Source organism: Lissotriton vulgaris, chromosome 8 (assembly GCF_964263255.1).
Source record: "Lissotriton vulgaris chromosome 8, aLisVul1.2, whole genome shotgun sequence".
Classification (NCBI taxonomy): Eukaryota; Metazoa; Chordata; class Amphibia; order Caudata; family Salamandridae; genus Lissotriton; species Lissotriton vulgaris.
The window spans coordinates 771357801-771383700 of record NC_141696.1 but is presented as its reverse complement, the minus strand read 5'-3'; the positions used below and the strand labels follow the sequence as shown (position 1 = coordinate 771383700).

The 25900-nt window shown below is 45.9% G+C and overlaps 1 protein-coding gene across 1 annotated transcript in view; it reads right to left on the bottom strand.

Moving 5' to 3' along the window:
• The window catches only part of PRKX (protein kinase cAMP-dependent X-linked catalytic subunit), a 459846-nt gene extending 446641 nt beyond the window's left edge, over nucleotides 1-13205 (bottom strand). The window contains exon 1 of the mRNA XM_086934664.1: nucleotides 12793-13205. Coding sequence (XP_086790790.1) covers nucleotides 12793-12964 — 172 coding nt within the window. The 5' untranslated portion in view covers nucleotides 12965-13205. The remainder of the gene's footprint in view (nucleotides 1-12792) is intronic.
• Between the last annotated feature and the right edge of the window lie 12695 nt (nucleotides 13206-25900).

Genomic DNA, 25900 nt, shown 5'->3' with positions numbered 1-25900 from the left:
GCAGCACTTCTTTGCAGCTCTCCATAGAAAACAACGACGAAACCAGACACGAAAAGACACCTATGCACCCGGCTTCCCTGGGTGAGGTAACACGAGTCCTCCGGTGCTCCCGTGGGTCTTGACTCTCGAAGTGTCCTACTTTAAAAGGGTCCCATCCTAGTCCATCCGGAAGTGTCCTTAAATTCTAAATTTGTAACTTTGTTGTTTCCCATAGAAAGTCAATAGTAAGTCGCGTCTGAGTTTAGACGCTGCACGCGGCTCCCGTGGGCCTCCTACTTCCTAACCTCTGGTTGTTTAGTGTAGCCCCAGCGACTCCACAGGCCCCAGGCCTGCTTTCTAACTCTCACGTGGTACTAAAACCACTTTCTTTGTATATGGTTTGTGAGGCCACTAGGGCATAATGTATACTGTGCAACTTATCGTATATTAACTGTGTGACTTGTATTGTATTTTTACCTCTGACCTCATAAAGAATGCAGAGGGGTTGTGTTTAGATTAAATACATATATATTGGATATATACCTTGTGTGGTGTCCTTTCATTTGGTATTCAATGGATTATATATGGTAAAACAACTTGCTTAACTCGCCTACTGAAGTCTTAGCCTGATGACTGCTGGTTCATGCTACCACTAGGATAGCTTTCAATAAGGTTGACTTTACAACCACCATCAATAAGGGTCAATTAGACTGGTGCAAGGTGCCCATTAGCACTATTAGACATCCTATGCCATGCTAACTTCTCACACCCTGTTCCTGCCTCCCCCCACTAACAGGGAAAGGGAAGGACCCTTTAATTTGTCTCCCTTCCCACCTTCTTTCTGCACCAGCCACCCAAACTCATCTTTACCACCGCTGCAGAGAAAGTTATAATTGTTAATCCCCATTAAAAGAGAATACCGTGTGACATTCTGCCTGGTAAAACCAGGTCTGCAGCTATCCCACAATCTATGGGCATTAACTCATACTAGAGGGATGTCACCACTTGGTAAGGGTTTTTATAAGGGGGTTCAGTGCAACTTGTAATCTGACCCTCAGTGCACTACATTTATGTACTGTTGCAGTCTTAGGTGCAGTCTTTGTTGTTGGAACTACCTGAACAGGACTGGGTAAACTACCTAGGTGTGGGTTCTACTTACCACCGGGACCCAAAACATTTGGATTTTAGTTCAAGATATTTAATTCTGGTTTGCAATTTCAGAGCACGCCCATAAAACAGCTCCCATCTGCAACACTGAGGGTGGCTGTATCCAATACTCAGAAATGTGTTTACAGCCTCTGTTGCAAAAGCCCAGTACAAAATCCATACAAAAAAAGCTATACACATGGGCTACATATACTGAATCATACTAGACCTTTTGAAGGCCAAGTGGGTCACATACCAGTGTATGATAGTACTACTTGTACATATTTCTGTCTACTCCCTCTTGGGCAAGGACACTTCAACCCCCTCCCTCCTGACTGGTGATCTTTATTTACAGGATTGTCCTATAACAGCTAAGTTGGAAGTCTGAAAACAGACAAACTTTTAATGTGAGCGTGTTGGGAATAGTTTTACTCATTGTCCCTCTTGAGTCTACCTAAAATGTTGAGTTATCCCAACGATACATAACTGAGAAAAGAAACTGCTTGTGGCAATAGCTGTGGGACAAAGTCTACATGGAAAAGAACAAACCAAGAGTGTGTTCCCCAGTGTCCAACAGCTCGCCCGCAGGGTTGGTGGCCCTCAATTGTGACTTGCTCTCCCAAGGAACTTGGCAGCACAACAGGCACAGCAGTTTCTTTCGGAGATGGGCTCAATGTAGCCCAGATCTCTGTACTGGGGGTAAATGTTGGACATTGTTCAGCATTCCATCCATCAATTCCATCCATCGTTCCAAGTGGGACGGGTATGCCCAGACGTGGATCCCGTGCTCACCATGCCACTGGAGTCATACTAGGCTGGCTGATAAGGGGGGGATACCCCTAAACCAGTCCCAGGATGCTTGTTTCTAGTCCAGGGAGGACCTGGCTTGGCAGTTCGGGCTGGACTGTTCCCATGAGGAGCAGGGTCAAGACTGATTTGCATATGGCTGGGCCTTAACTGAAATGGCATGGTGAGAAAAAAAACGATGGATTTAGGCCCAGATCTCTGCACTGGGGTGAATGTTTGACCTTGTTCAGCATTCAGTCCATCAATTGTTCTTTTTGCATTTCTCAAGGTAGAATAACACCAGTTACAAGGATGCATAATAAAAGGTCTGAGTAAATACCAGTAACCAGCCTTTGTTTTGGTGGAAGAATGCCAGGAGTGGGGTCTATTTCGAACGGCAAAAAGGTCAAACAAAATTCGGGGTATTTTACAATGGTGTAGGAAGGCGTGGGTGTTAGGGGGAGATGGGTATACGTTCAGATATAACAAAAACAAGTCGTAGAAAAGAACAAGCAAAACTCAGGTTTATGATCCACACTGTGACCGTACAGAAAAAATGAGTGTGTGTATCAATTGCCAACAGCAACAAAATGGGAGTTGGACGACTTTCAGATTACATCCCTGCTTCAAGCATAGTGTGAAGAGTTCCTTTTCAGACCAACCAACTCGTTAATAAGCAAAAGAATTTACAGCAGAGTAATATTGGTCCGTTTCATTACTACAATTGCTGTCCACCCTTTACAGCTATTGTGATACCTCTCCCTTTCACGACTCTGGCAGCAAACTTTATTTCAGTCTCATTCCTCCTATATAAGCATATACTTTAAGGTAAGAAGGATAAGTGAAATGTCCATGAACTACTAGTAATTAAGAGAACAGCACATCTGAATTGTTCATTTTCACGACTGTAATAAGGGTGGGGTAAACAGACTTAAGAGCAAAGCTTGTTATCTCTCCGAGACAGTGAAAGTAGTCGGGAAACAAGGGCAAATGTCTAAATATTTTCAAATGGATCTTGACAGAAGGCTAGAGTTCGAGAATCTTACGTGCTGTGTAAATAAAGCTCCAAAAGCAAAGCTTTGATTGCACTTTGTTACAAGTATTGACGAAGCCAACAGGATCAACTTTAATGTATTAACACATACAAACAATGGCATGCACAAATGAGGGCAAACTAAAATAGGCGAGTGGGGGCATAAATAGACAAGCATTTACAATGCAACGGTTTCGCCTTTGGAGAAGTTAGAGCTATTGGCATTGTAAATGACAACATTTGTATTTATGTGTTGGTTTTGAAAACACATAAATAAATGGCATTGTCATTACATTGCCAATAGCTTAATCTCTCACAAAGAATAGGTGTTCATCCAATCCTTGGCCTCTCTGCAAAGGCACTGAGCAAAGGTCACGTATACCGTCTGCAGTTGTTCAATGCAAACGCGTGGTTAGGGTGGCTATCTACGCAAACGTTAGTGTGCATGTTTAAGTCATATCCTTAATTAAATAGGCCCCGTTCCTTTCATGCTTCTCACTTTTTCCATCCCACTTAAAGCCCTGCGCACCGTAATGAATGACCAAGATGAACTACAGCAAAGGTCCTAGACAGCAGCCTGCTCTCCTGCGGAGAATGTCGTGCGAGGCGAACACTCGTCTGCAGAGAGATGCTGCCACCAGGTAAAGACCCCTTCCCACTCATTATGGTCAAAACCCACCCAACGGTGCGCAACGGCACATAAACTGATAGTTAATGAGCAAATCGATAGTAATCGTTGAGTTAATCGACAAATTTGGCGAAAATCACTTAGGTGCCTAAGTTGGAAGAGGCAGTCAAGTGATTAGCTCCGTATTTCAATAAGCATAGGAGCCGCGCTGGGAGGTGAGAATGCCTAACCAATGCAGAGCTGTGATCCAAAATGGTTTCAGTGCGAGCGCACACTTAGCAACTAATGTTAATTTTGAAGCCAAAGGGTTTGTATTTGCATACAAGGACACTGGCCTTTGTTGCCTACTGTGTCGCACCACCATCCAGGGTTAATGGAAGCCCACAGAATTATGTTAATCACTGCTACTGCAACCACTGGACAACTCCGATTTACAGGATAACCACTGAGAATGTAGATAATTCATGCAAATGTCTAAAATCCGGATACCCTGAAAAGCAGCCATGACTTCAGCCTTCCTGTACCAATACTGGACACCAATTACTTTTCCAAGACACACACGAACACCAACTCACATCCAGGCTCCTCGCCCCCGAGAGTGCCCCTCATCCTCATCCACCGACCCCCACAAACAGACACCAGCCACGCACGCACGCACGCAGACACACAAATAGAAACCCACACCAACAACTCCTGTCACACACGCGAGTACCCAGGTATACAATTAAACAGCAGCGCCGTGCTCTGCTTTGCCCCTTTTTAGTATCAATGACAAGGATTTGCAGAATGTGGCCCACGATAGCGCGTAAAGTCAGAGGCAATTAAACGGGAATGTAAAAGCAGCGCTTGGGGAGAGGGGTGCGAGCTGTAGTGTGCTACGGGAGTGATGGGCGTATGCTAATGTCGCTCACTCAGCAGCATCTGATATCCCTGGCCCTGTGGGCCACAGCCTTTGGTTACTTGGCACAGCCTTCTGTAACTACTGGGGCTGTTTGATCGAAGTACAGACACTGGAAGGGATCCCAACGTGACACACGGTAGCGAGAAACGACATCCAGTTCTTTTTTCCTTGAATACTGGGACTTTCGTTTTTCATTTGTTTGCCAAAAAATAGCACTATAAGTACTAAAATACAAAAAGGGAAGGTGTGTGACCCCCACCTGGCATAGAACCGTATGTGTCAGGTTGTCGCTGGTTGTTGAGGTGTAGTTCGGATGTGTTTCATTTCTGACATTCTGTGTGTCTGGACTGTTGAAGAAAACAATGTTTCAGGCTTCGGGAGGTAGACAGAGTGACACCACCACCCAGCGCCTCGGCGTCCCACGTTACAAGGGAAGGGGGCTCATCGCGATGTGCTCAAAATAATCCGGACACCATCGACTGCTCAGAGTGGCGACAGTCACGTGATCTCCATGATGTCGAACTGTGTAATATTGTTGAATCTGAACTTTAACCCAAGTGATAGAAAAGCTACAATCTCGGTTCTCCCACTTCTAAACATTGCGTGATCCTGAGAACATCACGAGCTCAAAAACAAACAAATGCCGATGTGTACATGTTAGGTAAACAATGGGCACTGATGTGCCGGAAAACTTCTTTAAGCTCTAAAAAAAAGAAACAATGTCCACTATCAACATAAATGTATTCTATTTCACTTATTTTGGAAAGTTCCTGATTTCTTTATCCCGAAGCTGGCAAGAGAGTACGTGCTGCCTAGTGGAGTAGAGCGGGTTATGCAAACCCTGTAGTTCGAGAGCCTGAGAATCCAGTGTGGCCAACCTCCGCTGGGCCTGGGAGGAGCTGTCTGCCTCTTGAACTTTAAAACGCAAATTGGGAACCGCTGTACCCTTTGCCAGGCTGGCACCGCTCTGTCTAAAAAGTGAATCCTAAGTAGGGGGCATGAGACGGAAAACGCGGGGGGTTGCGGTTAGTGTGGGGCTATCCTTGGTGTTGTTCGGGAGTCTCGGGACAGACATGAATCAACCCCCCGCCCCCAACCGAATGCACTACTCGTAGAGCGCAGATACACAGTTGTATTACCCAACACACTTGGGCTCGCAGAGGGCAGCACGTGCCAACAGGGACCGGCAGTCTCTGTCTGCCCCCTCGGTGGCATAGGCTGGGGTGTTTCCTGGTGGATACCTCCCCGTTCCTATACTAAGGGGTCTATGACAGATGAACCATATAGAATAGCAAGTATGGCGCCTGCTTATCCAGAAGTGTAAAGAAAAGCGCAACTGGAAACTCGGCTGGTGTTCGACCAAGCAAGATCTGGGTTTCATTGTAGATGTATACATCCGGGGTATGTTTCACAATTCTTATCCGTGGTTGCAGGATCAATAAAGAGCTCGGAGGTGCGCCTGCGGGCGCAAAAGAAGTGGAGGCGGAGAAAGGTAAGAGGAGAAGCGGAGAAATGTAGGGGCACTGAGGCGGGGTCCCAAGGGGTACTGGGGGGTTCCTGTGGGGGCACTGGAGGATGGCAGGAGGGATGCAAGAGGAGAAGAGGATAGAAGGGGGCGCTGGAGATATTAGGGGTGCCAGAGATGCGCACTGCGTGTTCTACAGTGGAAGTGCAATAAGACAGGAGATGACAGCAAGGGCGCAAGAGAGGCGCCGAAGAGACGCAGGCGTACTACAGGAGGGCGCAAAAGAGACATACGATGGGCCATGGAGAATATCGGGGCTGTTTATGACCAGTATGGGCTCGGGACAGGCAAACGATAGATCTTATAGGGACGCAGAGGAGCATGGGAAGCGCAGGAGAGGCGCACATGAGATGCTGCGGAGGGATACGGGAGAGAGACCAGCAGCGGTGCAGGAGAGCCCAGGCGAGACAGGATGGGCCCATGAGAGTATCGAAGGCAGGAGGAGCGCTGGTAACCGGAGAAATGAGAAAGGTGAAGAGGGGAAAGAGATGCGCCGGAGAGGGGAACCTGAGACACGCGACGGGGAGGGGCACGTGAGAGATGAGGAACAGAGGGGTGTCGCAGAAAACGGCCAAGAAGGGTGGAGAAGAGACATACGAGAAGTGGTGCAAGACAGCAGAAGAGACAGACAACCGTGCTCCGGTCAGGATTTGCTCAAGACGAGCGCAGGTTGTGCAAATGAGAGATTTTGGTGGGGTGCAGAGGGGCGGGAGGTGCACGGATAAGAGGCTCATAAGATCCGCAAGAGAGGCACCGGCCAGTAACACAAGTCAATGAGGGGTGCCGAAGCAGGGTTACATGCACTCTCAATGTGCAGGAAAGCATTGTTGGCAATTAACATTGTCCACTCACCGTCTAAAACAAGCAGTCGCCCGAGATGCAGCTACCATTAAAATCAAGTCAGGTCCCGGGCCAGCCAGCCAGCCAATGACAGCGCGGCCTGGGGAATGACGTCACGGGGGTGTCCCGGGCCGGCAGCCAATGACAGCGCTGCCCAGGACAAAGGGACGGGACTTAAAAAAAGCCCGAGAAACGCCCCAGAATCGCGTTTTCACAGGAAAGCGTGATTGACAGCCTCTGTCTCCCAATGGCTAGCCTCCATTTATGGAGCTAGCCAATGAGAGACAGAGGCGGGTCATCGATCCGACATACAACTCAAAAGGTTTTTTAGCGCATGCGCACTACGTGCGCACTTGCAGGCAAAACCTAAAAATGGGGCAGAAACAGAAGTGGGGCGAAATCTGGGCAGATAAAAATGGTGATGGGCAAGAGCGTGTAAAGTGTACAGGCAGACAGCGATGGCATGAGCAGATAAGAGGTAGAAAATGATATGTCACTAGAGCAGTAAGAATATGGTAGAACTTTGCACAGTATGAAAAGGGGGATGGATGTTTGAAAAGCGATGCTGGAGATCAATGGTCAGAAAAGTAGGGGGAGAGGAGGTTTGGGGATAAACAAGGGTAGAGCAGGAACAGTGTGCTAAAGACGACCAATGAAGGGGAAACTGGAAAACAAATTGAGTGGATACAGTAAATAATAGGGGCAGATAGCCAGTGAGAGGAGAGGTGACCGAAACAAAAAATATTCAAATTGTTATCAATAAAGAGGAGATAAAATGACGTGATAAATGCGTGAGGATTACCTGTGTGTGAGGGCAGCAGAAACAGCATGCAACCAGCCATGCAGTGCACCGGCTCTGCTGCTGCCTGCCCAAGAGGAAACAGCCTGCAAAGCAGGTCCAGTGCTGTGCTTTGCCGCTGGTCTGAAAATGATGTTGCTGAAGATGGCACGCCGGTGGGGCGTGACTACTGGGTAGTACCGAGGAGGTAGCTGATTACAGGAAGGAGAAACTAACAGCAGAGGCAAACAGTATGATGATGGGAACAGACCGCCACAGGCCAGAGCAAAACTACAATCCCGAATGTACAACAGTGCAAGTCAACAGCCTAAGCATCCCTAAGTAGCCTCTGTGTTTTTTTCCCCCTAGGACATTAATTTAGAAAAAGACAAAGATGTGTCTAGTCAGATCGAAAAAATATACATTTCTATGAAAATACTGGAAAGGAAGTACCAAATGTGCAGCCGTTCTCGACAGTTTGGAAACTAGCCTAGGACAACGTCAGAATTTGAAGTCACAGCACATTATTTACTGGAGATGTACCACGGGGTATTTGCCTTTTGAGGTACCCTTTTGGAGATGGGGGGGGGGGGGGGGGGGGGGGGAGGGGATGAGGATTTTCATTCTTTACCATGTGCTTAGTTCAGACAACTGTAAAATAAAATTCGTCATCTCTACCTTCCTACAATATTATTAAGGAAAGAGGCATTCCTTTAGGGAGTTGTAAGAAGTGGAATCTCAAAGGGAGTTCTGTTGGATGTCTGGTCTCCGAACAATTAAAGTTTTTCAACTGTAAATCAAAAGCTTGACCCCCTATGCCTGGCTTAACATGGCAGTGCTCTGATATAACAAGACAAAAAATGGTCTGAAATTGCTTGTTTTCCTGTTCAGAAGGGACCAGGACGGGTATTTCAATTTAGCCCATCTCACATGGGGTGACATTACACGTTGCTGGTCCCAGTCTAAAATAGTACAAAGAAGCTAAAAATAATCAGTAGAATGCAGCCCAAAGCAATGCAAATCAGTCTTGACCATGTGCCTTATGGGAACAGTCCAGCAAGAACTGCCAAGCCAGGTCCTCCCTGGACCGGAAACAAGCATCCTAGGACAGTTTTCGGGGTTTCACCCCTCATCAGCCAGGATAGCAGAGGACCCACATCTGGGCATACCTGGCGCACTTAGGGTGAGAAAGCAAAAGACACACAATTGATGGATGTAATGCAGAGCAAATCAAAACATTCACCCCCATATGACTTTGTAGAAATATACAAAATATGTCTGGCCTTTTTATCTACTGAATACCACTGAGATGAAATATGCTTCTAAAGTACCAAGGGCCAGATTTATCGAACTCTCTCAAAATGCAGCAAGACAACTTGCTGCGGTGCATGAAAGGGAGAGGCGAGCCATTTTTACCAGTATATGACCCGTCCCTGCTCTCTGCCTCTGCTGGCGCACAATCTGCTGCTAAATGCCAATGCATACACCTTTGAGGCATGGGGCAAGGGCGCCAGCATTGCAGGCAGAATTGCTTTTGTGTAGGCAAGGTCACCTGCCTGCACAAAACTATCCTTTGAGGAATTTTTAGAAAGAGGAAACAACAAGATATTTCACTGGGTATCGCCACCCCTGGGAAGTCGTAGCATTTTGACACATTCCCAGGTTGTCCAGTCTTGGTAAATCTGGGGATGCACCAAAATCTATGGGTGGGTGGATGGATGGATGATAACACCAATGCTCAACCTATGGAACACCTTCCCATGACAGTGGTCTGAAATTGCTTGTGTTCATGTTCAGAAGGGACCAGGAAGGGCATTTTGATTGAGGCCATCTCACGTGGGGTGACTTTACATGTTGATGGTCCCAGTCTAAAATAGTACAAAGAAGCTAAAAAGCAAGCATTCCATCCATCATGTTAATGGCAAGCGTGCTCAAAAGGCAGTACACTGGGTATAGAGTTGAGCACACCAGACCCTCCTTTTGCAGTAACACAAACAGTGGCAAGCGTGCTCAAAAGGCAGTAGTCTGGCTATGGAGTTGAGCACACGAGACCCTCCTTTTGCAGTAACACGAACAGTGGCAATAGAAGAGTATTCAACTTCAGAACTAGAACCTCTAACAGATAGGGCCTCTCTCCACCGCTGAAATGAATACCGAAGGGCCCGTCGAAGGAGGACTGGAGACAGTTTCTTGCCACAGCAGAGCAATTTCAAACTAGTGTACTTAATATATAGCCCAAGTATTGACATGTGCAAAGCATCAAAACAGTCTTATCAAGGGGAGCACATCGCTTAAAACCACAAAATACCATATTCTGATCAGTGCCAAATGGCTGTCTCCCATTCAACATAAACGGCCAAACAGACAACTGCTATGCAGCATAATAAAACAAAAGAGTTCTGGGACTGATGTATAAACTCTAGCAGCGAAACGGTACAGGTGGCATACAACCACATTCATGTTTGGGGGTCACCCAATCTTTAAGTGGGCCAGGTCTCAGCCCTGGTAGTAATTAAAAAAAGGACATCGAAACGGGTACCTCTCGGGCCCTGTATTCATGTACTTAACTTTACAGGCATAAACGTGGATTGATTTCTGAAAAATGTGTAGAAAACGGTAATTTAATTCATGTCTTTCCTGTTTATATTTCACATTATTTACCTAGTCTTGCATTCCTTAAGAGTGTGCCCTTTTTCAAGGAAATTGTGTTCCAGTATTATAATTTTTTAATAGGCAGCATATTACTTAGTGAATGTCAGGGGTCCAGAAAAATTGTTCCGAATACATGACCATCCAATGCTTGGCCTCTCTGCAAAGAGCACAAAACAATGGCCATGTATGCCAGTTGCAGTTGTGATTCTGTGCAAACGTATAGGTATAGTGGAAGTCTAAGAGAATTTTAATTTACATGTTTATGCCCCACACTATTTATATTGGGCACACCCCTTTCATGGAGCCCCACCTTTTCCATTCCACTTAAGGCCCTGGGGACCATAACTTATTTTTCGTCATCAAACTCTGAAATGGAACAGGAAAGCAAAAAGCATGAAAGGGAGAAATGTAGAGAAAGAGAGGAAATCAGAGGATATGGGAGAAAAGTAGATATGAAGAAGAATCTGCCAAGAGTGCGATGGACACAAGAAATGAAGGAAGTTGGAAGAGTGAGTGGTGGGATGCAATCAAGATGAGATTGCCTTGGCATTCGACAACCCTGGAATTCGCAGCACCAGTGCTAGCTTCTAGATAACATTTGGGACCGTGCGCATTTTGTATCCAGCAATTAAGCACTACACCACACTTGACAATCGTTGCAATAAAGTTAATCTGCCACAAAACTCCGTTTTCAATGACGTGGTACAGAAATCATACATTTCTATGACGCAACTAGCGACTGAAACCTTATATGCCATATAGTGCAAAAACACTGTTCTGCAGCGTGTTCAATTATGACAAACTTGAATTGTGCGGAAGTTAGAGCACCAACATCAAAGTGATTCACAGCAAGAGGTGGGCGGGAGTTTTTAGATAGCCGGTAATCAACTGTGTACTTCGTGACTGTTTCGTGATGATGGTGTTGGCCCTAGTTACAATGAGAAGGGTACGTGTTGTGAGGGGTGTGTTCTGCTTACTCCACAGCATTCTAGGCTCCTCCCCACGGGGAGCAGCGACTAGAAAGCAAGATAGAAAGTAGCACCTGTTCTCCCTCGAGGACTCGGCGTCCAAAGATCACATGGAAAAACGCCAGAGAGAGAAGCGAGCCAGCCCACCCACTCCCCGTGCAGCGTATACCGGGCGGCCTCTTACACCAGACTCCCCTTAGGGCTCCAGAGTCCAGCTACATGTGAGAGGGTGTTTCGGAACTTCACCTGTCTGCCTAAGTGGATGCCTCGTCTACAACCTGCACCTCTAGCCACCTTTCGGGTCTCCACCACGAATGTTATCAAGACCTCTGAGAGGCTGTCTCCTCTTCTCGCGTCTGACAATTAGGATATATTGTGTACATTCAGCAGTCAGTTTGTCTAAAAAAAAAATTCAAGGCCCCCAAAAGTTATCCTAGGTGCCCAACACCAACTTTTTGCGGAACAGGAGGCAGTATAGTTCTTCTGATTCCACGTCATGCCTTTTTCTTCACCACCCTTTAGTTCCGTCTCTTGATCTCTTTTTCATACCTATTTTTTCTCCATTATTCACCGTTGCCAATATTTCTCACCCTCCCTTTATAAACTTTTCCTCGTGCGGTCAGAGCATAATGAGAAACATGTCCCGTCCCCCGCTAACTGCAACTGCCCGCACACGAACACCGACTACACCCAAATCAGCTGCAGCCAGGTACACTCGGCCAGAGGACTTCAATCCATCTGAGCCTCCCTGTGTGTTCTCACAAACTCCCGCACACCTTTCATGCAGATAACTTAGTTGTCTGGGTTAAAGTTATAAGCGGCCCCACTCTTGCAGACCGACTTAACGATGGGGCACAGTACAACGGACTCATGAACATAATCTTCGGTGGTACGGGTGGAGAGACTAGAGCGGGCACATGCAGGCTAACACACACCATATACAATCAAGTTTCCACCTGCTCCAATGCTGGCCACACCCAACAAGCTTCTATTCGACATCCGCAAATATCACACTTCGTCCACAGGGATCTCAGTCCTGGGGGTGACAGCCAGCCTCCATCACACCCACTTGGACATCGCGGACCCAATTGCATTGTGTCCGGCTTCATGGGCAGTACCTGCTACTAGTTCTTTTGGGCGGAGGGGTCCCACCTAACAAGGAAGTGGGTGACATTGGATTCTTGGCTTTAGAATAGCCCTTGCCTCGCCCGTTGCAATGAGTGCAACAGCAGGTGCTGCCTCAATGCCCTAGACCAGTTTCACCAGCGTTAGAGCCTCAGCCACATTCGGAATGCACATGGAAATTGCAAAAAGTCATGCAGCCATAACTAGTGGAACAAAGCTCGTATTCGTTTCAGGCAAAGTGGCGAGGGTTTGGCATGAATCATGTCGGATACAGCTGCAGGCAGCGCCCTGTCCCTCGGTGATGCTGCAAGTAGGGTCCGAATGCGGGGATTTCGGGGGAGGATGTCATTCCAAGGTTGCACCATAGACTAGAAGTGTGCGTTTTAAGGATGTGGCACATCTGCAGCGGAGGGGCTGTGATCCTGACTTACCCACTGTGGCCAGCGTGTCCAGGTCTTCCAGCCGGTACTGCGGTGGCTCCTCTGTAAGCGGCGGCGGCGGCTCCTGCAGAGAGGTAGGTGGGCACCAGCCTGCCTCCTCTCCGAGCTCTTTTCCCGTGCTGCTCGCCGGGCCGCCCGGCGCTCGAGCCGCCCCAGCCTCCATCGGCGGGGATCCCCACTCACAGCCGCTGTCCTGGCCACGGAGTCACCCGTCGGACGCCACCCCGCAGGCCGGAACACAGCACTAGGAGCCCGGGGCTTCCGCGCCACATTGCCTCGGCTCACAGGGAAAGCATGTGGACCTCGCCGGGGGACAGACGCTCCAAACAGGGACAGAGCACCCGCAGCCGGCAGCGGCGCCCAGCTACACACAGAGCGGCGCGGAACACTCCGCCCCGCCCACTGAACAACTACTACCCAATACCAAACGTCCTCGGTCTCGGCACAAGGAGTCTATTGGCTGCGGCACGTTCGAAGAGGTGACGCGGAAGTTGGGGAAGGCTCTGCTTATTGTGTTTAGGGCATGCAGCATGGGATGTGTTCTGTTGTATAGTGCATGCCTCACTTGCTCAAGGCAAGAAATACGGTAATATGAAAAATTAGCTCTTCCAGACAAGTAAAAAGCTCGACAAGTGGCTAAAGCGCAGTACAGTGTACACTTGCCCTTTCCAAACATTACCACGAGCGATAATAGGCCACGCCTCGAGCCCCTGGAATGGATTGGAGAAGCGTAACGTCAATCATTAGTTCCTCTCGCTCCTTGGCAGTGACTGACAGCTACGTTTTCCAATCGGTACATTAGGCAATAGGTGTGTCCCGTTACTGGGGTTTTCGGATCCTGCCTGTCATGTTCCGTATGACTCTCTGCTTTCCTCCCTCCAAGTTCCAGATCCTTCGGGTTGGCTGTTGCAATATTTGGTATACATCCTCAGCCAATCGGAAGGGTGAAAGGATACGCCCCGTTGTTCACCTGTGGAGCGGGTGGCGCTTTGTGTCTGTGACTGAGGGTGTGGCCAGACGACTGCTCTCATAGCCTGCACCCACCCCGCCCCTTAACAGCTGCATAGCTGTTCTTTAACGCTGGCAGTCGCGTTCAGCCCCCAAGCACTGACAGTTATGCCTTTAGGACGATAGAAATACTAGTGCCTGTATCGTGTTATTCACGGCCCGTTGCGGGTTAACAGAAAGGGTTAATCTTTCTAGGTGACCTATTTACAACAAGCATTTGCGAGCAATAGGTCTCGCATTTACGCTTGCTAAAGCATTGGCATTGTAAATGACAATGCGTTTTATTTATGTTTCAAAAAAGAAACCATAAATAAACGGCATTGTCATTTGGCATGCTTCTTCAGAGAGAAACCCTTTTAAACTAAATTATCGAATGGATATAACAATACATATTTAGATAATGAAATGTAGAAAATATGAGTAAAGGGCGTGTAATTTTCATGTACATATTCATATATGCCCGCAAGGGAAATGCATACCATCTAGAAAACAGTAAACTAAAAGCAAAGATGCAGGATTGAAGGCACCCACCTAATAACTACAGACATAGATAGGGGGAAGTTGAAAAAATCAGATAGGAAGCCTCTAATAGTAGCTCAATAAAAAAAAGAATATGAACTGGTGGATAATGACGTAAAAGAATTACACAATAGTTAGATAATGCATGCCTATGTTTATATAGTATTATTTACAGAGAGAGTAGCCAAAAAAGTTGTGGAGTGAGGAGTTGATTGAAAGGCCTGACCTTTGCCGCCACCGCCGAGAGTCAGACGAAGCCTGACACAGCACCAGAGAGCACCAGGGAGCTCCAACGAACATCGTCGCCACCGCCAAGAGTCCTAAGGCACCGGACTCCGCGCCGCCGCTCCGGGAGACCACAAATCCCGGCAGGCCTCGCGGCGGCGTGTGCTGAGTGACGCGCCTCGCGCCCAGAAAGCGCCAACGCTGCAATAAAGACCGGGAACCCCGGCAGAGCGGGGGGAAGCACTGACCTTTGCCGCCACCGCCGAGAGTCAGACGAAGCCTGACACAGCACCAGAGAGCACCAGGGAGCTCCAACGAACATCGCCGCCACCGCCAAGAGTCCTAAGGCACCGGACTCCGCGCCGCCGCTCCGGGAGACCACAAATCCCGGCAGGCCTCGCGGCGGCGCGTGCTGAGTGACGCGCCTCGCGCCCAGAGAGCGCCAACGCTGCAATAAAGACCGGGAACCCCCGCGTCGCGGGACGCGAGCGGGACGCCCGGGGCTAAGCCCGGGCAAAGGGCGGGCCCTCATCGGCACAAATCGGCCAGGCTAGGCCACCCTATTAACATCACTTCCTTGTTCACCAGGAAAATATTTGTGTGATTGCCCACATCAAGCAGTGGTGTTCCCGACGTTGGTTGACCGCCTTATTAAGCCTAGGCTATCCAGACGGGGGTCGGTGAGCAGGCTACATAGCTCTTATCGAATCGCCCAGGAGCCTGGGCTAAGAAGGGGGCCCACGTGGAAACGCCAAGAATAGACAATCATACGGACAATTCCGAAAAGGAGTCAGTTGGACATCTGCACAAGTTCGAAGTAAGACTTTTTGTTTTAACCTTGGGAGCGATACTTTGTTAATTAATCAAGCAGTGGGTTTAGAACTTTCACACACCTCTGCAAAATTATGCGTAAAAAAATTCAACATATGGCATCTGAATTGCCAAAGAACACCATGGAAAATTACCTTGTCCAAGTGGTTAGCAAAATAAACAGCGAAGGCAGACAATTGCTAGGTCTGTCCCAATCACCTATTCTTCCTCCCATGAGCCCACCCACCTCTTCGCAAATCAACGAGTCCCTGCTACTAGACTCTAACAATGATCCTCATGTATCAGTTTCCCCAGTAACTGTTAACATTGATACAACCACAGTGAATGTGGGGGACATTGAACAACATGTGGTTAATGACTCAGATGCACAGCTTGTCATAGAGGTAGAAGGAAATAACGACAGAGAAGATGTGGAGGATGATCCACCGGCTAAACAGTCCTCAAGGGCAGTTAGAGCCAGTCGCAGATTGCAAAGTAAACGTGGGGGGGCACGTTCTGTGAAAAATAAGGTTACATCACCACCAAAAGAAAAAAATACCTGCCAGGACAAGGAGGGTAAAAACCTGAGGGACATATTGGACGAGGATTTAATGTCCAAAATTGCAGACCTGCTAGAAATAAAAATACAGACAATTGTTAAGCCACTTATTAGTAAGATTGACAAACTTTCTGCAGAGATAAAAAAACTTGGAAGCACACAAAATGTTTTATCAGATGCAATAGGCAATGTCTTAAGTAACGTTAACAAAGGTAGTGATTCCCCAGAGAAAGAGAAAGACAATGAACTCAGGGTAATATCAGTTGACATTCCTCCAGGAACAATTCCTGCAGAATGCCCACAAATTTCTGGCCAAAACATTAACAACCTGCCAGCAGAAGCCCCGGCTGTCCGATTAATTGACTCAACTGCTACATTGCCCTCTAGTTTTGAAGAAAACCAAGCACAATTTGTAGTTGAAGCAGCACCGTTAGTGCTAGTGTTAGCAAATACACCAACCCTATTACCAGACCAAACTGAGTCAGCCTCATCACTTAAAAGTAAGGCACTATACTGGCTCTCAAATAACATGCGGATTGCACAGGGGGGTGAACAGCGGTTGGCTGATGAAATTAAAACAGCAAGGAGGGTTGGTTGGATAGGAAACAAGCAAAAAAAATGGAAGGGCGACTGTGTGATACTGAACTTTTCGACTGCAGCTGCTCTTCCGGACATTTTGCCAAATATCCTTCCACCACAAAAAAGAAGTAGTTCCATAATCCCTCTCACATTAGAATTTTTCTATACTGATTCACAAAAGGCCAACATTCAAAAACCCCGGAAGCCAGTTTGGTCAAAGAGAGACTATGGTTGGGGAGGGGGACTATCAGCCCCTGACATGAATTATGCCCCCCAAAATAGGGTAGGCCTATGGCCACCGAATCACTACAACACATTTCAAAACACTACTCCAGGGCAAAATTGGAATCACATGGGCAGACGAGGGCCGGGCTTAATAACCAACAATTGTGGGCCTACAGGAAATGTTAAATATAATGGAGGATGGCCAGGCATGCAGCAGAATGCACCATATCCTAACACCCCAGCACCTACAGGTAATGCTGACTTTAATGGAGGATGGTTGGGCTCTTATCAGAACCCACCCTTTCCCATTACCCCTGCACCAAGATGGAATGTCCCCACAAATGGTTGGGGTTTCGGGGCCCCATCTTACAACTGGGGAGTTAACACTTCAAATAGGTTTGAAGCCTTAGCTGGCTTAGCTGACTGCGACTGACTTGAGGGACGGGCTCTGTTAACGCCATGCAGTATAAATTACACACATCCTAGGTTGCATCTCGAAGTTGATTTAAAGCAGACTGTGCCCACCAAAATTTTGCAACAGCCTCTATACTCTGTTGAAACAACAACACAACAACTGCATCCAGAGACATCTAGGGTAATTGTACCTTGTCAGGTAGCAGAAACAGGAGAGGTCTTGGGAAATACAAAAATTATCTGCTGGAACATAGCGGGTCTGAAAAAAAATCTTTCAGATCCATCCTGGCATGATTACCTAACGAGAGGGGATCTAATTATGTTCCAGGAGACATGGGGGCTTGAAAACTATTATAAGGTGGACTATAGATCTTTTTTTATACCTGCGGTAAATATAAATGGGGGGAGACCCTCTGGCGGATTAACAATTTGGGTGAAAATCACAGGAGGCTTGTCCTTTAAGCAAATTGATATAAATAACCCCGACATTTTATTGCTCGAGTTAAAAAATACCAAGGGTTGTAGCACTTACGTGATCAATATCTACAATAGACCACATCGATCATGTAAAGAATCAATAGTTGTAACCCACCTGAGTAACCTTGTGGCGGGTTTTGATCAAAATGCACAAATAATTATAGGCGGCGACTTCAATAGAGGTTTCGAACCCATAATAGGTCTAGAAGACATCTACAAGGATGAGGACAGTGCAAACAATATTCCCGTAGTGGACACAAACTATAAAGCACCTTGCTCAGCAAGCGCCCTGCAAATACTGAACCTGACATTAGAATCAGGCCTACGTGCATGCAACGGGCGGTTGCCCTCAGATTGTCCCAGTAGACCAACGTTTACTAGAGGGGTGCACTCCAGCCACTTAGATTATTTACTAGTCTCCCTGAACCTGTGGCCTATGACCATCGATCTAATAGTGGATGATCGCACAGAAAGCGACCATTATCCTCTGATCCTATCTGTCCAAACCCAGTTGTTTAAAACCCTCGACAAAAGTGCTAATAGCACAATGTCTGTGCCACAAGATCCTTTAGTGGCAAATAACCGCAGATCCCTGAAATGGCCAATAGTTTTAGACAACTCCAAAACCATTAGTAAAATCTATAATGTATTTGTGAGTCATATGTCTTCCCTCTTAGGTAACAGCACTACCATCCAAAACTTTAACATGATAGAATCCCATGAACATCTAATTAACCAACTTGGCGGGATCCTGACCAGGGCAATAAAAAGATCACATAATGCCCAAAAGAGCAAACAAATCGGGACTACCTGGTATAACCAGGATTGCCTAAAAGCCAAGACAGATTTAAATATAGCAGTCAGGGGGGGTTCAATGGATATTGTGAGAACTAAGAGAGCACAGTACAAAAGAATTCTATCAAAGGCCAGGAAAGAATGGGACGAAAGGGTTTGGTCTGATTTATTGGAAGCATGTAAGCGCAAAGACCAGACCACTTTCTGGAGCCTCATTGCTAGAGGCACCAGGGGAGCAACAGAATGTAAAGATACATTTTTAGAGGAAAGGACATGGGTCGAGCATTTTACTATGTTATATTCTTGCACAAGCTCAGGTGAGAATGGAGGTTGGGATAGTTTGCAGGCCCCCTTGGTAGCGTATGATGCACCGCTTGTCTTCTCTCTAACAGAAACTATCTCCGCAATCAAGGCAGTTAAGTCAGGGAAAGCACCAGGCCCTGACAGAATACCAGGTGATCTTTGGAAACACGAAAACTACATCTGGGATCCTTATATCAATTTACTATCTAATGAAATTGCTCGAGGAGCCCCTATCCCGGAAACCTGGAAGGGGGCAGAGATTGTGGCACTGTTCAAGAAGGGTGATAGGTCAAATCCCTCGCATTATCGGCCTATCAGCCTTATTGACGTGCTACAAAAAATTTTTGCACGACAGGTTCTAGGTCGGCTTACCTCTTGGATTGAAGAGCACTCTATTTACACAAAATACCAGGCAGGTTTTAGATGCAAGATAAGCACTGTAGACCAGGTTTTTAGATTTTTATGTTTAGTCTGGAAATATACCATTATAAGGAGTTCCCACATATACGTGGCCTTTGTTGATTTGAAGGCAGCTTTTGATATGGTTCCCAGGGTAGTCCTATGGAAGACACTAAACAAAATGGGTGTCCCTGGAAATATCCTTCAAATTTTAACCAAACTCCATGAGAACAATTATGCACGTGTTAGATGGGGACCGAATGGAGAAGTCACTGAGAAAATAAAAATAGAGAAAGGGGTAAGGCAAGGGTGCGTAATGGCACCTACCTTATTTTCTTTGTATGTCAATGACATCCCTAATACTCTTTTGGGCTGCGAGCATGACTCTCCCAAAATTGAGTGGGCAAGCCGTTCCGGCACTATTATTCGCAGACGACACAATTTTAATTTCCCAGACACCCAGGGGGCTCCAAAATCTTTTAAAAAGATTCAGTTTGTATTGTTATGACAAGGAATTAGAAATTAACTCCTCCAAAACAAAAGTTATGACAATCAACGCCCACAAAGGTTTTAATAGGGTCTTTAAAATAAACAATGAACCTATTGAAGAAGTCCCTAATTTTAAATACCTGGGTATTATTTTAGACAGTGATGTTACATGGAAAACACAATTGGAGAATTCAAAACTAAGGCTAACCCAAAATCAGGTACCGATCTTAAAGAAACACAAGAATAGCCATTTCAAAGCGGTCTCACCAGCTCTCGAATTATTCAAATATAAAGTGCAATCTTCTTCACTTTATGGTGCGGACCTTTGGGCCTATGCTTCAAAGGATACTTTCCGAGTGAGGGAAAATTCCTTCATTAGGCAACTCCTAGGGATACCTGGGTCAACTCCACTGACACCCGTACTATGGGACCTCAATTTTAGGCGCACTGACGATTATGCTTCTCTTCGCCCGCTACTCTATTGGATCCGCCTATGGTCCACTGAAGAGCTGGTTGATTATAGAGAAGCATTGCAAGAGATATTGGCTATAAAGAACACCACGCCCTTGCCATGGCTAGAGTACGTCAAAAAATGGTTCGACAAATTAGGGTTAAGTGATTTTTGGTTTGACCCTGATTCTCTTACAAACAGCTCAAAAAACATCTTGAAGCAAAGGTACTGGGACTATATCAGAGACTCTGTGCTTGCAAATCCCAAAACAGGAGCTCTAACTTCGAAATTTTTTGAAATTAAAATGAATATGCAATTAGAGCCCCTCATGGATGAAATTCACCCACCATTGGCTAAAAGCCTATATTTAAAGTTCCGGTATAGCATTCTGCTATTAAAGGATAGAACAACTAGCTGGAACTGTAATAAGGGGTTGACCGGGGTTGTTGGCTCTAATACATGCGAGTTCTGTGAAATGGGGTTGAAAGAAGACGAGTCTCATGTTTTATTTATATGCCCAGCATACCTTAAAGTAAGGAAAAAATGGCTTAAGCCAATTTGTAATAGATTAGGCCTCAGACAAACTAAGGCTGGACTTAGAATATTTAAAGGAGATACTGCACAACCGATTGTGTTTAGCCTAAGTCGTTTTCTCTTATGCGTTGCCCTGATTAGGAGAAAGAAAAATCAGAAAACCTAAATGTATGAGATATTTACCATGTTATTGACTGTTTGTTAGTTATAATGCTGCCTGTCTTACTGTTATGGTGCATATTACTTTTTAAACAAAACAGATATTTAATTTATTATTTTATCATTGTGTATATTTATCTAGTGTTCTTTATAGAAGAGGGACCGACCAGGATCCAGTTAATCCCAGTCTAGATGATTTTTTGCATACTTTGCACAAACAAGATGTGATGTGATATTTTTACCCACTGCTGCTATTTACTATGTATTATAATGATGTGTATGATTTTTTATGTATTGTATCTTACAAGGTTTTTTAAACCGAATAAAGATTGAAATGAAATGAAATGATTGAAAGGCCCTGAGGGCCTGGCACATGCCTTGGTTCAGATCGATTCCCTCCATTGACGCTCTTGGATTACCTTCTCGAGGGTGCCCAAGCCTTGTTCAACTCCACCATTGGCTTGAGGCTAGAAGGGGTACTCTTTTCATGTTTGACGTTGAGTTGGATCAGAAATTCTTTGAACTCTGCTATTAAAAGGCAGGCAATTATCAAATAAAAAAATAAAAAATATATAACAATTTATATTGAATTAAAGCAGTGCAGGGTCATCAATACAATACCATCACGATATTTAAGGATTACTTAACACATACAGTAATTATTATTACAGGGTATGTGTCAGCCAACCAGGGGGTCCACTTGCCGGGTCCGTTCCATTGCCATGTCTGCTGTTGGAGAACTGCAGATTTCACTTCTAAAGGTGTTCCACCCTCTCCATTTCTTGTCCCATTTCTTAGGGCAGCCTCCTAGTTTATAGACCTCTTTCTCTGCAATCATGCACCTGTCCATTTCTGCCACCCATCCGATTATTAATGGCCTCACGGTGGATCCCCACTGTATCGCAATTGCCCCCTTCACAAGCAGTTACCCCAATGCAACCCATTGCTGCTCTATGTCGGTTAACAATTATCAGATTTGAGGATCTCAGGGATACCCCGGTTCCAAAGATGTCATCAAGTCGTTCTCTGACTTTGTCATGTGTTGCTGAAGACAGGGTTTCCACCAAAGGAAAATGCAAACAATCATCGATGACTACCATGAGATGGTGTAAATTTCCTAAAGGCCCAAAGAAGGCAACCACAACTTTCTCACAGGCATGGGCAAGAAGGTCAGACAGTGTCACTGGGTGCTGTGTCACCCTGTGGGACAAACAATTGCAAATGTGGCATGCCTTTAGCTCTTTCTCGACTCGCTCATCTAGTTGGGGGAACTACACTCGATCTCTTGAGGCTCTTTTGCTGGCTACAATACCATGATGTCCTTCATGGGCCAGCTAGATGACCCACTACCCGAGGCTCTCGGGTATGACGATTCTTGTGCCTCTTAGTATTACATCTTCTTGGGTGACGGCTAACTCTTCCTGTACATTTTGAACATTTGAAATTCAACATAATCAGTAAGGGGTCGGGTACTTTTTCTCCATTATTGAGTTGTGATGAGTACATTGAAGATGGCCAAGTCTTTGTCTGTGTTGGCGGCACAATGGTGTGTTCCACAGACAGAGCAACTGGTATGCTGGACCTCACAATAAAATTATTGAGATATTCTTCAGCCATCCTGGGTGTCGAACTGTGATGATGTAGCAGTACTCATGAAAAGTAATCTGCTGGGTTATGATCCTTCCCAGGTTTGTGTAAATCTCTTAGTCATATTCTTGCAGTCTCGATGCAAACGGGCATCTTAGCCTTCAGGTTTCTAAAGATGGTGAGAACGCCAGGTGATCTGCGGTGATGATGAATTATTTTCTATAGAGGAATACATGAAAATGTTTGCAGACCCACACCACAGCTAGACTCTCCTTCTCCGGCTGAGCGTAGTCACGTTCTATTTTAGAAAGGCTTTGACTGGCATAGGCCTCAATGTGTCTCTGAGCATTTGGGTAGTCGATGAGTTGAGCAAAAATGGCCCCAGCCCCACTGGGCTAAGCATCAACTTTTATTTTGGTATGCAACTTGGGGTTGAAGTAGGCCATTTCAGTTTCATGTTTTATTTCTTTGAATCTCTGGTCACATTCCGGAGACCACTGAAACATGATTTTTTTCCTTGTCAAGCGTCTTCAAGAGGCACTCATTGTAACAACGTTGAAAATGTATCTTGCGCAATAGCTGGCCATGCCTAGAAAGTGTCACAGCTTAGAAAGGATCGCAGGAGTGGTTATGGGAATTATGATGCAATGAACAGTGTGCAAGTGAATGCTGGAGAATAAAGTAATGCTTAACCACAGTTCCAGTGTGGCCTGACCTATATGCATGCTCCAGGGCTGGGAAAGATGCTACAATTGGTGATGGGTAGGGGATACGTGCCAGAGAAAACAAGACTGCTCTCCCTGAGAGTTTGTAACGGTATGGCAATCTGGCCGTGCATGCCACATGTGCCCAGATTTGATGGAATAAAGTCTGCAACTAGTACATTTGGAGTCAAAGCCCTGCTTCAGGCCATAGATGGCTACAGAAGAAATCGAAGGGCCTACAGTTCAGCATATTAAAATGCACGCTTAAACTGCTGGTGAGTTGGTCAATAGAGACACTTCCTCAGAACCACGATAATCCTAGTGCACATAACATCAATATACTACACTGCCCCTCCTTCCTTTCACCCAACCAACCAGTCTTTTACCATTCTGTCCATCCATTTTCAGCTTCCCTTCAATCTTTCCTTTGGCCCTTACACTCTCATACTTTTACCCACCTATCCTTTCACACTACTGCCTATTCTTCCATTTAGAAATCCATTCGAGCTCATATCCATCCCTTCACCAGGCCTTTCACCCATCATTGCACCCTTCTAGCCATTCATCCTTTCATCCATTGATCATTTCAGATTTCCATACACCTATTTATCCTTTCACGCTATATTCTTTTAACCTTTTAATCTTTTCACTACTCTTTGTTTTCACCTGTCCTTCACAATCCCGTTCACCCTTTTTTCATTCCTTACTTTCATGTTTCCTTCCTTCACACCTCCCTCATGTCATCCTTTTTTCATACCTTCCTTCATCTTCGGAAAATATTCTTTCTTTTCTCCCCTGCTTATTTTCTTTTTGACTTTCTATGTCCCATTTACTCTAATTTCCTTGCTCCTAGCGCATCTTCTGTCATAATTTCTTAATACTTATGTCATTCACTTTACATTTCTCAGTCCTTTGCCCCCATCTGTTAGGAATTCGGATGAGGGCAAGCCACCAAATTGAGAGGGAGGCTCAAGTTCCGAATTTGGCCTGGCCACCGAGCCATAGCATCAACAGAGCCATGGAATGAGCCATAATGTAAATTGATGATGTAAAGTTTAACAAGAGCGCTCAAAAAAGTTTCCTACTTTTTACATATGTGTTTCAATTTAAGACTTGACACTCAAAACATATATATGATTTTTTTTTTTGTATTTGACTGTTTTCCCGTGGTGGTGTTTTCAAATTTTGCAGTTGAGGACATTGAGGTAGAGTGATATTGATGTGTTTTCCCAGCATCACACAATTTGACCTTGTGGGTAAGCCAGAATTTCAGCCCAGGACAATGATTTGTGTGTAGTTGTCTTTGGAGAGTTAAAATATCACACTGTTCAATACAAACAAATTGTGAAGTTTACAAAGATAACAAGTTACCTAGCATTCAACAGGATCTATTTCATGAAACACGATGGGTAAACTGGGATTCAACCACAAACAGTTATTTTCATCATTAGCATAAACATCTTTAGCACACTATGTGAATTAAAACTAGAATACAAAAAAGGGCAGAATGCCGCTGACAACGGTTCAGCACATCAATTCCCAGGTAGATATAAACAATTAAAGAGTCTGTGCAACTACTTCCAGAGCTCGCCGCACTTCCGCTCCACTGGAAACCAGACAGGCAAATTTGTGTAAGAGGGAAGTGTGAGAAGTTGGCCTGGTATTCTAGTGAGCACCTTGCACCAAACAACCCTTATGGTGATGGTTGTAAAGTGAACCTTATAGACCAGCTATCCTAGGAGTAGCATGGACAAAGCAGTCTTAGGCTAAACTCAAGAGGGCATGTGAAGCCAGCTGTTTTACCACATGTAACCCCTTTAATACCAAATGAAAGGACACCACCCAGGATATATATAAAATATATATGCATTTATTACTAGACACCCTCTGAACTCTTTTTGAGGTCAGAGGCACAAGCACATTACAAGATACTTAATTAAAATACAATAAGTTGCACAAAATACAGTTATGCCCTAGGGGCACGCTAAACCATATACTAAAATAGTGGTATAAGGACCACTACATGGAAAGTGAATAGGCCTAGGGCCTAGGGAATCGCTGGGGCTACGCTGTACTACCAAGAGTTAGGAAGCAGGAGGCCCACGGGAGGCGTGTACCGAGTCTTTACTCACACACAAGTTAGCATAGAGAATGAATGGGAACAAAAGAGTAAGAAACTCGTTCTTTTAGAGCACTTCGGACTGGACTCGATGAAAGTTACTTGAAACCTAGACAGTTGGATAGTCAATACCCACAGGAGCACTGGAGTACTCGTATTACCTCACCCACAGGAAGCGGGTGCATAGGTGTCAAAGTGTGTCGGGTTTCGGCGCTGAATCCTAGGGAGCCGTGAAGAAAGATGCTGCAGGCGACCAGGAGAGAAGTGTCCGGTTGGATCCAAGGGCGGATCGAGGATGAAGAGTACCTGAAAGCAGAGGGGACAGAGTCTGGGTCACTAGCCAGTGAACAGGAAGGAACCAGGAAGAAACCAGGCGATGTCGCGAAGCAATAAGGTGATGTCCTGAAGCTTGTCTCTGCAGCCACGTAGACCAGGAGGCGTCAACGATGACCAGGAGTCAGGCACGGACTGTCCCACAAAGGCTCCCACTGTCAGCGGTGTAGGCTTCCGGATTGGAGTCAACAAGCCTTGGCAAAGGCAACCCACACAGGAATCGAAGTTGGCTTCTTAATCAGACCAGCAAGGTCTGATGGGCTGTTTCTTTTCAGGGAAGCAAGGGCCACCAGACCAGCAGTGTAAATTCAAGGTTTCGTTGCCAAGATGGCCAAGATGGCCACTAATTAACGAGCAAGTGACCGGGCAGACGCGTCAAGCAGGAAAATGCAGAAGGGCCCCACGCAGAA